Genomic DNA, 17,763 nt, shown 5'->3' with positions numbered 1-17,763 from the left:
AAGATCGCGCCATAGATCCTTCTGGATCCGGGAGAAACTGTTTTGCATACTTCCGCTGATATACAAGTTTGTGAGTAGTGCGGAAAGTTATCGTGCTTTCTTATTTATTCAAGTAAGGAGGGCTGAGTATCCTTACTTGTTTTAAGTTTGTGCTTAAATATAACATGAGTTCCAAAGTCTTGATCAGTTTTTTTAAACAATGACATGTACAGATACTAAAACTGTTTTTTTTCGGAATAAACTAGTTTTGACAGTCTTGCTGACAGATAAACCATTTGCCACAGGTGTCATATCGGCTATGTATTGTATTGAACCTCGACTGGATGGACCAACATAGCAGCATAATTTGTAAAACAAACAGGCTATTCAAAATAACAGGCATCACTCCACACAATCTAGCGCGACAGAGTAGCACTACAAAGCCTCTAAAACAAGAAGCACCCTTACTATCTCATCAAACCCTGCATCTGTTGATACCACCATCCGCACTACTCACAAACTTGTATATCAGCGGAAGTATGCAAAACAGGTTCTCCCGGATCCAGAAGGATCTATGGCGCGATCTTGTGTCCGCCTGTTTGGCAGACTCGCCGAGTTAATTTCGGGAATGGGTTATTCCCGTCCTAATTTCGGGCGCCCCATCGGGTTCCAGACTTTATTTTCGGGTTCTAAACGGGTTCCAGACTTATTTTCGGGCTCTCAAGCGCTACTTTCGGTCCCGAAACTAGCGAGCTGCCACCCACCAGCGCCTGGTGTCACCATTATTGAACGCGATAAGAAGACCCTAGCCAGGCACGAATTGTATAACGTATTGCTCTCTTCGGAGCACCAGCTCTATGGCTTTCTCTACGGCTGCTCCTCCACCTTGCTGCTGCTCGTTGGTTTGTATGGCTCGAACGTGCTGTAGCCCTTGTCGCCCATGGCGGCGTCCCAGAAGTACTTGTAGTCCGGCACGGGGTTCACGGGCCAGTCGTTCTGGAAGCGCTCGGCCAAGTCCGGGTTGGAGATGAAGAGCCGTGCGAAGCCCACGAAGTCGGCGGCGCCGCTACGAATGACGCCCTCGGCGGTGTCGCGCGTGTAGCTGTTGTTCGCCATGACGGTTCCCTTGAAGGCCTTCTTGGCGTCGAACACGGTCAGCGTGCGGCTCTCGCTCGAGTAGCCGAATCCGAAGCCGTCCAGCATGGCGAGGTACGCAAGTCCGTGCTCCGACAAGCGCTCGAACGCGTACGTGAACATCTCGTTGTTGTCCTTGCTACCCATGCCGCCGAAGACACCGTTGGGTGACAGACGCACGCCAATGCGTCCGGCGGGGTACACCGTCTTCAGGGCCTCCACAACCTCGTGGAGGAAGCGGTAGCGGTTCTCGAACGATCCGCCGTACTTGTCCGTGCGCTGGTTCGTAGCCGACTGCAGGAACTGGTCGACGAGGTAGCCGTTGGCGCCGTGCACCTCCACGCCGTCGAAGCCCGCGCGCTTGGCGCGGATGGCGCACTGGCGGTACATCTCGACGACGTCGGGGATCTCCTCGGTCGTGAGCGCGCGCGCCTTCTCGAAGCCGGTGCGTTCGCCGCTGGCATTGCGCGTCGAGCCGTCAACGTACTGCGTCGCCGAGGCGGACACGACCTCGTTGGTCGGGTGGAAGGACGGGTGCGACTGGCGGCCCATGTGCCACAACTGCAGGAAGATCTTAGTGCCCTTGGCGTGCACGCGATCCACGAGCTCCTTCCAGACGGCCTCCTGCTCGTCCGTGTAGAGCGCAGGGCGCCATACCACCCGAAGCCCTGCTCCGAGATGCCGCAGCCCTCCGTGATGAGAAGGCCGGCGCCAGCACGCTGCTCGTAGTACACGATGTTGCGCTCCAGCGGCACGTGCGAGTCCGGGTCCGAGCGCGCGCGAGTCGTGGGGCCGTACACGATGCGGTTCTTGAGCACGAGGTCCTTGGACAGCTCCAGCGGCGTGAAGAGTTTGTAGTCGGCGGTGACGGAGGACATGGCTACTGCAGGGTGCTGCTCGGTTGAGGGTGTACGCGTTGCTCGCTGCTTGTGAGGCACTCGGCGAATTGGAGAATGAGAGGTGGGAGTCGGCGACAAACGAGATCTTTCATGTAGCACCGCCTGAAGTGCAGGCGGTGAGCTGCAAGGTTGAATGGGGGATCCGATGCGTTATCGTCGCGGTTGACGCAATGGTGCGCGGACAGGAGCAGGGTTACCGTCAATGCACGCGGATTACAAAAACGCTCTACCGTTCACGCCAACAGAGCGCTGAATGTACGACTGTCGCAGCGTGCCGACCATCGAAATTAATCCTACATGTAGCGAGCGCGGATTCGCAAGAAATTTGTGCGAAAGGACGCACTGCTCTCGAGTCTCCTCTTCAAACCATTTTAGCATATTACCGCTCACCGGCCACCGATTCGGAGGTGAGGGTAATACATGTATAGTTCTTATTTGTTTGTTTAAGCGGATAGCGTCGATGGTACTCAGAGCAAACTCTTCTTCAGCCCCACATACCGCATACTCCCCTCACGGCTGCAGTACAAGAGTAATCTTGAGTAGTCGACGTTTGGCAATCACTTGCTTTCGTACCCGTGACATCGATCCTCGCTTCGCAATCACTCGCTTTCGAACAAACCCGCGCTTGCCAGGATCAATTTCGATGATTGGCACGCTGCGACAGTCGTACATTCAGCGCTCTGTTGGCGTGAACGGTAGAGCGTTTTTGTAATCCGCGTGCATTGACGGTAACCCTGCTCCTGTCCGCGCACCATTGCGTCAACCGCGACGATAACGCATCGGATCCCCCATTCAACCTTGCAGCTCACCGCCTGCACTTCAGGCGGTGCTACATGAAAGATCTCGTTTGTCGCCGACTCCCACCTCTCATTCTCCAATTCGCCGAGTGCCTCACAAGCAGCGAGCAACGCGTACACCCTCAACCGAGCAGCACCCTGCAGTAGCCATGTCCTCCGTCACCGCCGACTACAAACTCTTCACGCCGCTGGAGCTGTCCAAGGACCTCGTGCTCAAGAACCGCATCGTGTACGGCCCCACGACTCGCGCGCGCTCGGACCCGGACTCGCACGTGCCGCTGGAGCGCAACATCGTGTACTACGAGCAGCGTGCTGGCGCCGGCCTTCTCATCACGGAGGGCTGCGGCATCTCGGAGCAGGGCTTCGGGTGGTATGGCGCCCTGCGCTCTACACGGACGAGCAGGAGGCCGTCTGGAAGGAGCTCGTGGATCGCGTGCACGCCAAGGGCACTAAGATCTTCCTGCAGTTGTGGCACATGGGCCGCCAGTCGCACCCGTCCTTCCACCCGACCAACGAGGTCGTGTCCGCCTCGGCGACGCAGTACGTTGACGGCTCGACGCGCAATGCCAGCGGCGAACGCACCGGCTTCGAGAAGGCGCGCGCGCTCACGACCGAGGAGATCCCCGACGTCGTCGAGATGTACCGCCAGTGCGCCATCCGCGCCAAGCGCGCGGGCTTCGACGGCGTGGAGGTGCACGGCGCCAACGGCTACCTCGTCGACCAGTTCCTGCAGTCGGCTACGAACCAGCGCACGGACAAGTACGGCGGATCGTTCGAGAACCGCTACCGCTTCCTCCACGAGGTTGTGGAGGCCCTGAAGACGGTGTACCCCGCCGGACGCATTGGCGTGCGTCTGTCACCCAACGGTGTCTTCGGCGGCATGGGTAGCAAGGACAACAACGAGATGTTCACGTACGCGTTCGAGCGCTTGTCGGAGCACGGACTTGCGTACCTCGCCATGCTGGACGGCTTCGGATTCGGCTACTCGAGCGAGAGCCGCACGCTGACCGTGTTCGACGCCAAGAAGGCCTTCAAGGGAACCGTCATGGCGAACAACAGCTACACGCGCGACACCGCCGAGGGCGTCATTCGTAGCGGCGCCGCCGACTTCGTGGGCTTCGCACGGCTCTTCATCTCCAACCCGGACTTGGCCGAGCGCTTCCAGAACGACTGGCCCGTGAACCCCGTGCCGGACTACAAGTACTTCTGGGACGCCGCCATGGGCGACAAGGGCTACAGCACGTTCGAGCCATACAAACCAGCGAGCAGCAGCAAGGTGGAGGAGCAGCCGTAGAGAAAACCATAGAGCTGGTGCTCCGAAGAGAGCAATACGTTATACAATTCGTGCCTGGCTAGGGTCTTCTTATCGCGTTCAATAATGGTGACACCAGGCGCTGGTGGGTGGCAGCTCGCTAGTTTCGGGACCGAAAGTAGCGCTTGAGAGCCCGAAAATAAGTCTGGAACCCGTTTAGAACCCGAAAATAAAGTCTGGAACCCGATGGGGCGCCCGAAATTAGGACGGGAATAACCCATTCCCGAAATTAACTCGGCGAGTCTGCCAAACAGGCGGACACAAGATCGCGCCATAGATCCTTCTGGATCCGGGAGAACCTGTTTTGCATACTTCCGCTGATATACAAGTTTGTGAGTAGTGCGGATGGTTTCCTCGTGTGATATTCGTTTGTAGAGGTACGTCTGACATTTACAGGTGTCATCGCTTCTTATCGGCTATGCAAAGAGCAGGTATTGTATTGAACCTCGACTGGATGGGCCAACATTGTAAGCCAATATTGAAACTTGTATATCAGCGGAAGTATGCAAAACAGGTTCTCCCGGATCCAGAAGGATCTATGGCGCGATCTTGTGTCCGCCTGTTTGGCAGACTCGCCGAGTTAATTTCGGGAATGGGTTATTCCCGTCCTAATTTCGGGCGCCCCATCGGGTTCCAGACTTTATTTTCGGGTTCTAAACGGGTTCCAGACTTATTTTCGGGCTCTCAAGCGCTACTTTCGGTCCCGAAACTAGCGAGCTGCCACCCACCAGCGCCTGGTGTCACCATTATTGAACGCGATAAGAAGACCCTAGCCAGGCACGAATTGTATAACGTATTGCTCTCTTCGGAGCACCAGCTCTATGGCTTTCTCTACGGCTGCTCCTCCACCTTGCTGCTGCTCGTTGGTTTGTATGGCTCGAACGTGCTGTAGCCCTTGTCGCCCATGGCGGCGTCCCAGAAGTACTTGTAGTCCGGCACGGGGTTCACGGGCCAGTCGTTCTGGAAGCGCTCGGCCAAGTCCGGATTGGAGATGAAGAGCCGTGCGAAGCCCACGAAGTCGGCGGCGCCGCTACGAATGACGCCCTCGGCGGTGTCGCGCGTGTAGCTGTTGTTCGCCATGACGGTTCCCTTGAAGGCCTTCTTGGCGTCGAACACGGTCAGCGTGCGGCTCTCGCTCGAGTAGCCGAATCCGAAGCCGTCCAGCATGGCGAGGTACGCAAGTCCGTGCTCCGACAAGCGCTCGAACGCGTACGTGAACATCTCGTTGTTGTCCTTGCTACCCATGCCGCCGAAGACACCGTTGGGTGACAGACGCACGCCAATGCGTCCGGCGGGGTACACCGTCTTCAGGGCCTCCACAACCTCGTGGAGGAAGCGGTAGCGGTTCTCGAACGATCCGCCGTACTTGTCCGTGCGCTGGTTCGTAGCCGACTGCAGGAACTGGTCGACGAGGTAGCCGTTGGCGCCGTGCACCTCCACGCCGTCGAAGCCCGCGCGCTTGGCGCGGATGGCGCACTGGCGGTACATCTCGACGACGTCGGGGATCTCCTCGGTCGTGAGCGCGCGCGCCTTCTCGAAGCCGGTGCGTTCGCCGCTGGCATTGCGCGTCGAGCCGTCAACGTACTGCGTCGCCGAGGCGGACACGACCTCGTTGGTCGGGTGGAAGGACGGGTGCGACTGGCGGCCCATGTGCCACAACTGCAGGAAGATCTTAGTGCCCTTGGCGTGCACGCGATCCACGAGCTCCTTCCAGACGGCCTCCTGCTCGTCCGTGTAGAGCGCAGGGGCGCCATACCACCCGAAGCCCTGCTCCGAGATGCCGCAGCCCTCCGTGATGAGAAGGCCGGCGCCAGCACGCTGCTCGTAGTACACGATGTTGCGCTCCAGCGGCACGTGCGAGTCCGGGTCCGAGCGCGCGCGAGTCGTGGGGCCGTACACGATGCGGTTCTTGAGCACGAGGTCCTTGGACAGCTCCAGCGGCGTGAAGAGTTTGTAGTCGGCGGTGACGGAGGACATGGCTACTGCAGGGTGCTGCTCGGTTGAGGGTGTACGCGTTGCTCGCTGCTTGTGAGGCACTCGGCGAATTGGAGAATGAGAGGTGGGAGTCGGCGACAAACGAGATCTTTCATGTAGCACCGCCTGAAGTGCAGGCGGTGAGCTGCAAGGTTGAATGGGGGATCCGATGCGTTATCGTCGCGGTTGACGCAATGGTGCGCGGACAGGAGCAGGGTTACCGTCAATGCACGCGGATTACAAAAACGCTCTACCGTTCACGCCAACAGAGCGCTGAATGTACGACTGTCGCAGCGTGCCAATCATCGAAATTGATCCTGGCAAGCGCGGGTTTGTTCGAAAGCGAGTGATTGCGAAGCGAGGATCGATGTCACGGGTACGAAAGCAAGTGATTGCCAAACGTCGACTACTCAAGATTACTCTTGTACTGCAGCCGTGAGGGGAGTATGCGGTATGTGGGGCTGAAGGAGAGTTTGCTCTGAGTACCATCGACGCTAACCGCATAAACAAACAAATAAGAACTATACATGTATTACCCTCACCTCCGAATCGGTGGCCGGTGAGCAGTAATATGCTAAAATGGTTTGAAGAGGAGACTCGAGAGCAGTGCGTCCTTTCGCACAAATTTCTTGCGAATCCGCGCTCGCTACATGTAGGATTAATTTCGATGGTCGGCACGCTGCGACAGTCGTACATTCAGCGCTCTGTTGGCGTGAACGGTAGAGCGTTTTTGTAATCCGCGTGCATTGACGGTAACCCTGCTCCTGTCCGCGCACCATTGCGTCAACCGCGACGATAACGCATCGGATCCCCCATTCAACCTTGCAGCTCACCGCCTGCACTTCAGGCGGTGCTACATGAAAGATCTCGTTTGTCGCCGACTCCCACCTCTCATTCTCCAATTCGCCGAGTGCCTCACAAGCAGCGAGCAACGCGTACACCCTCAACCGAGCAGCACCCTGCAGTAGCCATGTCCTCCGTCACCGCCGACTACAAACTCTTCACGCCGCTGGAGCTGTCCAAGGACCTCGTGCTCAAGAACCGCATCGTGTACGGCCCCACGACTCGCGCGCGCTCGGACCCGGACTCGCACGTGCCGCTGGAGCGCAACATCGTGTACTACGAGCAGCGTGCTGGCGCCGGCCTTCTCATCACGGAGGGCTGCGGCATCTCGGAGCAGGGCTTCGGGTGGTATGGCGCCCCTGCGCTCTACACGGACGAGCAGGAGGCCGTCTGGAAGGAGCTCGTGGATCGCGTGCACGCCAAGGGCACTAAGATCTTCCTGCAGTTGTGGCACATGGGCCGCCAGTCGCACCCGTCCTTCCACCCGACCAACGAGGTCGTGTCCGCCTCGGCGACGCAGTACGTTGACGGCTCGACGCGCAATGCCAGCGGCGAACGCACCGGCTTCGAGAAGGCGCGCGCGCTCACGACCGAGGAGATCCCCGACGTCGTCGAGATGTACCGCCAGTGCGCCATCCGCGCCAAGCGCGCGGGCTTCGACGGCGTGGAGGTGCACGGCGCCAACGGCTACCTCGTCGACCAGTTCCTGCAGTCGGCTACGAACCAGCGCACGGACAAGTACGGCGGATCGTTCGAGAACCGCTACCGCTTCCTCCACGAGGTTGTGGAGGCCCTGAAGACGGTGTACCCCGCCGGACGCATTGGCGTGCGTCTGTCACCCAACGGTGTCTTCGGCGGCATGGGTAGCAAGGACAACAACGAGATGTTCACGTACGCGTTCGAGCGCTTGTCGGAGCACGGACTTGCGTACCTCGCCATGCTGGACGGCTTCGGATTCGGCTACTCGAGCGAGAGCCGCACGCTGACCGTGTTCGACGCCAAGAAGGCCTTCAAGGGAACCGTCATGGCGAACAACAGCTACACGCGCGACACCGCCGAGGGCGTCATTCGTAGCGGCGCCGCCGACTTCGTGGGCTTCGCACGGCTCTTCATCTCCAATCCGGACTTGGCCGAGCGCTTCCAGAACGACTGGCCCGTGAACCCCGTGCCGGACTACAAGTACTTCTGGGACGCCGCCATGGGCGACAAGGGCTACAGCACGTTCGAGCCATACAAACCAGCGAGCAGCAGCAAGGTGGAGGAGCAGCCGTAGAGAAAGCCATAGAGCTGGTGCTCCGAAGAGAGCAATACATTACACAATTCTAACGCGACACATTCGTTGCTCTAGCTGCCTCGCTCCTCGCACATGCTACTATACATACACCTAAGTATAAGTTCGTCGATTGTCGCTGTCTATTGTCTACACAGCAGCTAAGGCTACAGACCAAACTAAATTGGTCAAATGTACATGTAGTGCTGTTGTGAAATCAGCATTAAAAACTCCTGACCGTACCAGCAGGTATCAGGGGAGAAACACTAGACCTGGGTGCAAGGATTGCACCCTGCATTGGTGCCTTTGCGTTGAGGTCTAATACAAGAAGTCGAGCGTCGACCTGAACTAGTTTCGAGTTCGGCACTCCATAAGGATCGAATTCGATCTGGTGCTTTGTTGCTGCGCCGCCCGTGGCTTGAGTTTCGTCTAGACGGCGAGCTACACCAATGCCAGAGCCTACATACTTGTGCCCTCCAGCATGGAGTCCAAGACAAAAGAATGGTTTGCTGCCCGATCGTGCAAGCGGCTCGTCCGCAGTGATCTTCCAGGAACGCGCCTTTGCGTATGATGGATGTACTGTGCTTCGCAATGCGACGCAGGCCCACAGCCATCAAGCCAAGGCGCCACGCAAGTGAGCCCAGCAGCGCTGAGATTCCTGCGCCGATGAAGCCACGGCCACCAGTTGGCGTGTTAACGTCAGCAATCAAGTGGAGCACAAGTCTGTCGCAGCAGGTGCCGCCAAGCGCCACTTGCTCGACGTTCGCCATGGTTGAGCACTACATGCTGCAGACATCACCACACCGACACCGTCATTGTTTGCCGCTGGACGGACGGACAATGATTGCAAGTGTTTGCCAGCGTGGACTGCAGGGCAAGCGGAGCGAAGTTGGAGTCGAAGTGGAGACCATGGCGGATCCCCCGTGCAATCCGATATGATTCACGACTGACATGTCTCCCGCGACGCGACGACCTTGCTTCAGATTCGGTGCACCTCCTCATTTGACAAGTGCGTGGCACCCGCCCACTTCGACTTGCGATGGCTCCGTCCGCATTGACCAGCGTCATCGTCGTGGCTCGCTCGCAGCCGGGCATCGCGGAGCTCTCGCACGTGACGGCCACGCTGTCGGCCTTCCTGGACCGGTCCTCGAGTCTGCCGCTGGCTCGAGCGTGCGCGGTGGGCTCCGTGGCGCTCTTGGACAGGGTCTGGGCCGTCAGCAAGTCGGCGGATACCGCTGCAGACCCATGGTGCCAGCCCACGAACACGTGGCGTCCGTCTCGGATGCTGTGGACCAACCGCTACTACTACCACGACCAGTTCGCCAAGGGCATGGTCGAGGCCTGCAAGCACGCAAACGTGAACACGGTGCAGTGGCTAGTGGATCACTTCTCGAGCTGCGTGGTGCCGGCTCAAGCGATCGAGGCGGCGGCTCAACGAGGGCAGCAGGATATCCTGACTTTGTTGCTGGAGGTTCACGAGGAGTACAAGAAGGCGTCCATGCCTGGAGCGCGGGCTTGCGCCGAGAGCAAGCTACACCAAGTCAAGTTCTGGGAGAGCAACGCCTTGCTGGCTGCTGCAGAGGGGGGGCACGGAGACCTGGTGGTCTGGATGTATATGAACGTCTTCAACGGGTTCTACATGCAGAGCAACCAAGAAGTAATGGATCAACTTGCATGTCACGGAGACATGGAGGCGGTGCGTCGGCTGGTTGCTGAAGGTTGGCAGCCACCACGTCTCGACTACGCGGCCGAAGGGGGCAGCATCGCTATGGTGCAGTGGCTCCTAGATCAGCACAAGGATGTTGGTAAGCAGTGGGCACTCAAGAATGCGGCGGCAAAGGGGCACTTGGAGGTTGTGAAGCTGCTGGTGAACGAAGACATGGTGTATCTCGACGGTCAAGCGTTCTGTGATGCAGCAACGCACGGTCACTTGACCGTCGTGCAGTGGCTTAAGGAGAACAACCTCGGTTGGAACATGGCCTACAAGGCCATTGACTTGGCGTCTAGTCAGGGCCACCTTGAGGTTGTTCAGTTCCTACAGTCCATCTGCTCGGCTGCTTGTACGCACCAGACGATGCGGGGTGCAGCAATTAGTGGGCACCTGCATGTGGTTCAATGGCTCCACGCGCAGTTCGCCGATAACCCGAACGTGGACTTGTACGAGGCTGGCACGAAGCAGCAGTTCAACACCACAGTGATGGATGTCGCTGCAATGAATGGGCACCTCGACGTGATAAAATATTTGCACGAAGTGGCTTTGGCGATGGAGACTGTCACCGCGACGGTCATGAGCCAGCTAGAAGGACTGGCCGACAGCGCCATTCTCGAGAAGACTGTACCAACATGCACACCGGCGGCGATCCAATTTGCAGCCGCAGGTGACCATCTTGACGTTCTGCAGTGGCTTCACGCCAATTATTGGACAGAGCCCTCTGTGGATGTCATGGACGTCGCTGCTTCGAGTGGTAACTTGGCAATGGTCAAGTGGCTCCATGAACATACTGCAGCTCGATTCTCGTCAGCAGCGATGGACGGCGCCGCAAAGGAAGGCCACTTGGCCGTGGTCCAGTGGCTGCATGAAAACCGATCGGAGGGTTGCACGGTCAAGGCAATTGATGACGCTGCTGCAGCAGGTTACCTCGATGTGGTTCAGTGGTTAACCAAGTACCGGACAGAAGGCTGTTCAGCGAAGGCGCTGGAGGGAGCTGCAAGCGGAGATCATTTCGACGTCGTGCTGTTTCTTGCTTCGAAGTTCCCGGAACTCGGCAGCATCACGGAACACGACTTCATTGACAACCATTACATCGGCTCGTGGATGGAGGAAGAGTACCCTCTGCACGACTGATGTTCATGACCAAGACGCTGCTGCTTCTCCTCTGAGGATGAGTTCTTTGGACGAGGAATAGCGAAAGAAAAACAACACGCTAACCGAGATTGTGTCCTAGAAATATACAAACAAACAAGGCAGACGCAACCTAGTACAATGCGATAAATGACGATGAAAAAATGAGTTGAACTCGCTTTCTCTTTGACCTCAAGGTGCGAGATGTTGATGCAGGCAGTGCTGGCAAGTTGCTGCCAATTGCGCTGGTCGCACCGACACGCACGGCCATTTGTAAACGCCAGAGATCGCGTGCTAGTCGCACGATGAGCCAGCCAGCCAATCCCAGGTCTTCCTGTCGAGCACTTCAACGTATCCAGTACACCAGCTGGGATGTGCATACCCGTTGCCATCTAACGACGCGTGCTAAAAGACCACTAAGAGTCTCCGCTCATTACTCTTCGCCGTCTCGAGCTCACCACGACGACCAACAACCCTCTACGATGTCGAGTTCCACCGCCGACTACAAGCTCTTCACGCCGCTGGAGCTGGCCAAGGGCCTCGAGCTCAAGAATCGCGTAGTGTACAGCCCTACCAACCGCGCCCGAGCTGATTCCGTCTCTCACGTGCCGCTGGAACGCAATTCGATCTACTACGAGCAGCGCGCAAGTGCTGGTTTGATTGTCACGGAAAGTTGCGCAATCTCTGAGCAAGGCTTCGGATGGTATGGCGCCCCTGCGCTCTACACGGACGAGCAGCAGGAGGGCTGGCGCAAGGTGGTGGGGCGCGTGCACACCGACGATGGCGAAATCTTCCTGCAGTTGTGGCACATGGGTCGCAGTCGCACCCGTCGTTTCACCCCAGCAACGAAGTCGTATCAACCTCGGCCACGCAATGGGAGACTGGTAGAACGCGTAATTCCAGCGGCGAACACGCTATTTTCGAGAAGGCCCGTGCGTTTCACACAGAAGAGATCCCGGGGATCGTCGACGCGTATCGTCGATGTGCCGAGCGGGTCAAGGCTGTCGGCTTTGATCGCGTGGAAGTGCACGGTGCCAATGGTTATCTGCTGGACCAGTTCTTGCGGTCAAATCAGCGCGACGACAAGTACGGCGAACCGCTACCGCTTCCTCGGAGAAGTAGTTGAGGCTCTTAAGACGGTGTACCCGGCTAACCGCATCGCCGTCAGGTAGTCCCCTAATGGCCAATATGGAGGCATGAGGAGCCCGGAAAACGCTGAGATGTTCACTTACACGTTCCAGCGCTTGTCGGAACTCGGGTTGGCGTACTTGGCCATGTTGGACGGATTCGGATTCGGCTATATGTCGCAAGGCCGCTTGCTGACTGCTTTGACGCCAAAAAGGCATTCAAAAGGACCATCATCGCGAACAACAGCTACACGCGTGACGTGCTATCCGCAGCGGTGCCACAGACCTGGTTGGATTCGCGAGGCTGTTTATCTCGATCCTGGACCTCGCCGAGCGCTTCCAGAACGACTGGCCGCTGAACCCGCTGCCAAATCACGCGGTCTTCTGGGATGCCTCCAACGGTGACGAGGGCTACAACACCTTCCACGTCTACAAGCTCGATAACCAGCAAAACCCAGCTATCGTCGCGTAAAACAATGCTGGCGATATGCGGATATGGATACGGTGGTGTAGTACACTTCCTCCTGACACTAAGTCAAACAACCGGAGGAAACTTGCAGTCTTGCGTCTCGACTTTCAGTTTACATTCAACAAATTTAATTCGTTCGGGTTTTAGGCAAATCGCGATTGAGTGAATGTGGACGGTGGTCCACCTGCGACGGTAGACAACCCGTCGTTTTTGACGCAATTGTAAAAAGAAGAGCCCCCCTATAGTGCATGGTAGCGGTTTGGTTAAATGCCCATTAAGCCACTTGCCCCGACTTCGTACAGGCGTCTTTACATGGAATCGGTCTTCGTTTCGTGGGCTGGTATCCGCAGGGATGCCACAACACTATTCTCCGTCCACAGAATCAGACCCGGGATTTTCACTTGTGGTGGGTTACAGTACTTGAGACGTCTGGGACTAAATTCAGTAGATAGACTGTCACAAGCACTAACCATCTCGACGCGCGACGGAAGCTTCCAAACCTCCACCCCAGCTCATTCCATATATGTGCTCGATGAGACGTCTGCATCTCCGACAAGTTCGACTCATTCCCCCTTTCACTGTTGGACCTTCGTGAAGGTGTATACGTCGCACCAGAGGTCCGCCAATACAGTATGATATTGAATTGGATCCACCGGCTGCCACTAATAAAAACTACAATTTTAAGCTAAACAATAATAAAAATCGCCGCAATTTATATTGTATTGGTACAGAAATGGTACAACTTATATCACTTTACAGAGGGATATAGGAGTTGAGATTGCAATTTTCAAGAGAGTAGGCTCAATCTAATGGTGCTAGCTGGGAGTTGAACGGCGCCATCAACAGGTTCAGGGAACCCCAGGCGCAAAACTGTCCTGATCCTGTCACTATTAAGATTAAACTCGGTTGATCGGCGATAGAGGTGCTGGTAGTAGTGTCAAACGAGCAGCTCAAACGGGGAATGTATGGGCTGATCGCACGCACACGTGGAAATAAATATCGTTCCGGAGGCGCATGGCTGTGTAGATGCGCCATAGTAGGATCTCACCAAAATGGCGACATTTGTCATGGACACCGCGGTCGTACGGGAAGATCAGCAGCTTCCACCCCAGGGAGCATCGAAAATCTTGAGCCCATGGTTCTGTCACAACACCTGGACGGGATCACACTCGAAGAAGCAATACGTAGCAGCCTCTATAGCCCGGCAGCCAGGGCGCACACAGTGTTGCGCCAGCGGTGATACTGCACTCAAGTGACCCTGGCCTACAGACTGGAGGTTTATTGGCTAGACTTTCGGTATTTGCCAGTGGGGGCACTTTTTACAAATGTATTGCCAATAATTGGGTCAATTTTATATTATATTGAGGTCAGTGAAGGCCAGGAATAAAAATTTATATTGAAAAAACTGATTATTTATTGTACTGCACTATTTTTTTTCGACCTCTGCGTCGCACTGCTCACCGTTCCATAAACCGATAACACATCATTGCTTGGTCGAGAGGTCCCCGCCACACCTGGGGCGTTAAAATCTTGCTTCAGAGATATTGCCAGACTATTGCGACGTACAGCTACACCAGTGTCGTCATCTGGAGTCTCATTCCCATTAGCAAAGGCAAACAAATCCAAGTACAACGTCTTTGCATTACTCGAAAACTTGGCTACGAAGTCTCCGACAGACCAGCCTCGAGCGGTCGGAATCATAGATGATAAGCCGCTTGGAAGCGTGCGAAACACGCGTAGACGACCGTCGAGCACTAGGTCCATCGATGGTGTTGATGCGGCACTGGCCCTCGAAAGCGCTGAACGCAACGACAGAGAGCGCGAAGCCTTCTCAAACATAATGTCCATGCAGCCAATTTCCCAAGCCAATTGTGCGATGTCGAGCGCGAGGAGATTGTGGTATACGTCGCGTGGCCCACCGGATTCGGTATCGATTACGTGGACTGACGAAGGATGTAGTAGCCACCGACGGTTCCACGCGCGCTGCATAGCGGTTCTAGGAGAAGCACCTAGGGTACGCCGTTGTCGTTGGACGCCTTCATTGTGCCTCGCCGCCGACGCGATCATAGCTTCTCGAGCCTGAGCTGCAAACACTCGAAAGGCGCACGTTAAGGCCTTCGATGTCGATCCTGAAGTGTTCTGGTCCATCAATAAGGTCGACATCGACGGTCGCAGCACGCTGAAGCGTGTCCGGCCGTACACAATTGAGAGTACGGCATCAACCAGCTTCGGTAAGCACTCGCCACGGTTCTCCGACAAAACGACCCCACTGTTTCTCGCCACATTGCATAGCTCGTCGTCAAATACATCGTATAGACTCGATACCACCCGTACGAATCGCTCATGAAGCTGCTCCTTGGTCGGGATATCATTCTGCACAGCCCATGCTGCGTGAAGACGGCGCTGGAGTGTGTCTGAAGACAACGCGCGCACGAAACAATGAACCATGACACAAACGACGTTGCCGTCTCGAGCTGACAACGTTTCCACATCTAGCCCGTCATCGATAATTGCACGGGGTCAACTGGGCTTAGACAGTCAACGAGATCTCGCAGGAAAGAACGGACTGCGCCCTCCATCTTTCCTCCACTGGGTGCCTCCATCGCGTTCAAAAGTTGTGACCAGTACGCTTCGAGCCATGCGTTCTTTGACAAGGGGGTCATGGAGAGTCACGTGCTGTAAGAAGTCATGAGGTGCTGCCCTTTTTCACTGAAGCCGGTGTCAATCTGGTTGTGCCATGACTTATCGTTGCTTTAAGGGCCCTCGCCGATAGTGGTACCTTTTTGATTGTCTTGAACGCCGTTTGTGGAGTAGAACAAACTCGAAGATGCATGTGAGTTGAGTGAGAGTGGCTGGACAAGAATTGCTGTCAAAGCTAGCGGCGGTGACGAGGGTGTCATCTCACCTTGACGCCTCGCTCACGGTACTCCTGCGGGCGTCAGAGGGAGGGAATACCACCACAGCGTGCCACGCACACGAAAAACATTCGTCCGCCCAGGAGTGTCCGCTTTCAGCAGAATAAAAGACGGCAATAGAAATCGCAGCCACCCCACTGTCTGCGCTGGATCACCTGGCGTACTCCCGGCGGAAGAGCAGATGCCGACTCGGCGGAGGTCCTCAGGCGTCGCCACAGGAGACGCATCCCGTCCGTTCTGCAGGTAGCGACGAGGTCTGCGGCAATCGGACAGACCTCGAGCGGCCAGGGCGATTGAAGTGTTGGCTACTAGGCGTTTCGGTGTTAGTCGCTTGTGTCCCTCTGTCCAAGACGATATGTCGGAGGAGAGGCTGTGATTGGTCAGCTGGGGACAATTTTGTTCGCGGAGCCAATGTTCCTTCTCGAAAGCACCAGATACAGATTGATTATGGATCATCAGAAACTGGATATTTGCATTGTAGCTGTGTTTTTCTGTAAGGAATCCCAACACAGGTCACCGACCGCCTTACCACCTATATATCGTGGACTGAACAATGGTCCTTTTTCCTTACAACTAATTGTTCAGAGTATCGGGGTGGTGCCTTATTGATTTGTGCAATGTGGACAGGCTGCATTAGTGTTTGATCGGCTTTGACAACCCCATTGCGAGGCACTCTCCAAGCGAAAGAAGCATCAGCCTGTGGTTACGATAGCCGGATATGTCAGTCTACGATAAATAACAAGGATATGTTCCCCACTCTTCACTCCCGCCGGACGATAATCTAATCCCAGGGATTCATCTTAGCACGCGCCACAGCTCGGCCATGACGCCTTGCTCCTAACAACGTCGAAATAGTGGGATAGTTTCCAGCATCTCACTCCAAACACGTCAGTACACGCGTCTTGACGTGTGTGCTCGATCGAGAGTGTTTTTCTGCTTCCAGACAGGCTGCAACTTGGTTTGTAGTGATGACACGCGACACTCACAGAAAATGTGAGCGAACGGCTCGACATGGTTCTGCTTGTGAGCAGTGGCGTCTTCACTTGTCGATAGTTGTCGTCGAATGTGCAGCCAACAGCTTCTCAATTTCAACACTTTCCTCGCCGTTCCCCAGCATTGCGAATGTCCCCGTCCACGAAATTCCAACGAAATCATACAGACGACGTGATAAACCCCACCTTGTTGCCATGACTGATGTGACGTTCTCAACGTGTCATAGACTTCCCAGGCATTTCCTTTTTTATGCCCAAGTCCCGCTTGTAGCTCCGGCCAGACCGAAGGGCGGCCCGCTAGTGCGTCCACGAGCGACTCTACTCGCAGATGACCGAGCGCAGAAGTGACCGTGAGCGTGGCTTGCACTATCTGCTCTCAGACGAGCTACCTGGTATATTCGCACGAGATTTTGTCAAACTTCAGCATCTGGAACAGTTGTCACTAGCATTTGACTTGAATCCATTTCGTCCCGACGACTTTAATCATTCGAAAAGTCTAGCACGAGCTTTTCAGCGATTGCTCTGGGCAAGCGCAACGCCGTAAACTCACTCGTGCACTTATTCGGAGCTTGCAACCTGTCGTTGGATCATGGGTTGAGATGCATTGCATTATATCTGGAGGTCAGCAATTCACGCAGCCAGAATTTCTATGAACATATCAAACGGGTCGCACCTTAGGCTGCAACTGCTCTCACCTCACCGTTGCACCTGCCGAAACGTGTTGTTGCCCCCCCCCCCCCCCCCTCCCCTCCAGCTAGACCAGTCAACTCTCCGTCTACGATGGCGGATTGAACGATTTGAGTTGCGATGAGGCTATTAGTGACGATTCGAATCGAGTGTGGAATATCTTGCAAGCCACGAGTTGAATGGTGCTGCCCGTCGTCGCGTACATCGCTTGACTCCACTTTTCTGTACGTACAATCCGGGAGTGATGTCTGGCGCGACATGCACACCGGCACGCAGCATCATGCCAGTGTTAATTTTGCAGCAAGCACAGAGTACTCACCAGTTGCGACCCAGCAGAGTTGCAGAGTCAGAGCTTTGTCAAACAGGGACATGTACGCAGCTGAGCAGCACTCCCCCAACTGCAGCCGTCGAGACAAAGTTCTTGACGCCTTGACAACTTCCGTTCTTGTAGATGAGCACGGCTCCGTCTGATAGGGTCTACGATTCCCATGTATTTCCTGCTGTGCAGGACTAAGTACTTGTC

The 17,763-nt window shown here is 55.9% G+C and overlaps 5 protein-coding genes across 5 annotated transcripts; 3 read left to right on the top strand and 2 right to left on the bottom strand.

The window, feature by feature from the left end:
* Positions 1-846: 846 nt before the first annotated feature.
* Positions 847-1,991, bottom strand: IUM83_12385 (putative 12-oxophytodienoate reductase; the record flags this gene model as incomplete). The annotated part of the gene is made up of 2 exons (XM_067937006.1): positions 847-1,570; positions 1,771-1,991. The coding sequence occupies 2 exons, from the start codon at positions 1,989-1,991 to the stop codon at positions 847-849; spliced, it is 945 nt and encodes a 314-aa protein (XP_067785197.1).
* Positions 1,992-2,958: 967 nt separating this feature from the next.
* IUM83_12384 (putative 12-oxophytodienoate reductase) lies at positions 2,959-4,103 on the top strand (the record flags this gene model as incomplete). The annotated part of the gene is made up of 2 exons (XM_067937005.1): positions 2,959-3,179; positions 3,380-4,103. The coding sequence occupies 2 exons, from the start codon at positions 2,959-2,961 to the stop codon at positions 4,101-4,103; spliced, it is 945 nt and encodes a 314-aa protein (XP_067785196.1).
* Positions 4,104-4,952: 849 nt separating this feature from the next.
* On the bottom strand, positions 4,953-6,098 carry IUM83_12383 (12-oxophytodienoate reductase; the record flags this gene model as incomplete). Its single annotated transcript, XM_067937004.1, has 1 exon — positions 4,953-6,098. One exon carries the CDS (start codon positions 6,096-6,098, stop codon positions 4,953-4,955), a length of 1,146 nt encoding a protein of 381 aa, XP_067785199.1.
* Positions 6,099-7,065: 967 nt separating this feature from the next.
* On the top strand, positions 7,066-8,211 carry IUM83_12382 (12-oxophytodienoate reductase; the record flags this gene model as incomplete). Its single annotated transcript, XM_067937003.1, has 1 exon — positions 7,066-8,211. The coding sequence occupies one exon, from the start codon at positions 7,066-7,068 to the stop codon at positions 8,209-8,211; it is 1,146 nt and encodes a 381-aa protein (XP_067785198.1).
* A 1,036-nt stretch (positions 8,212-9,247) lies between these two features.
* Positions 9,248-11,053, top strand: IUM83_12381 (serine/threonine-protein kinase; the record flags this gene model as incomplete). Its single annotated transcript, XM_067937002.1, has 2 exons — positions 9,248-10,543; positions 10,961-11,053. The coding sequence occupies 2 exons, from the start codon at positions 9,248-9,250 to the stop codon at positions 11,051-11,053; spliced, it is 1,389 nt and encodes a 462-aa protein (XP_067785200.1).
* Positions 11,054-17,763: the final 6,710 nt, after the last annotated feature.

Source organism: Phytophthora cinnamomi, assembly GCF_018691715.1.
Source record: "Phytophthora cinnamomi strain GKB4 chromosome Unknown Contig81, whole genome shotgun sequence".
NCBI lineage: Eukaryota > Oomycota > Peronosporomycetes > Peronosporales > Peronosporaceae > Phytophthora > Phytophthora cinnamomi.
The sequence above is the reverse complement of the archived record's forward strand: the minus strand, read 5'-3'. Positions and strand labels throughout refer to the sequence as shown.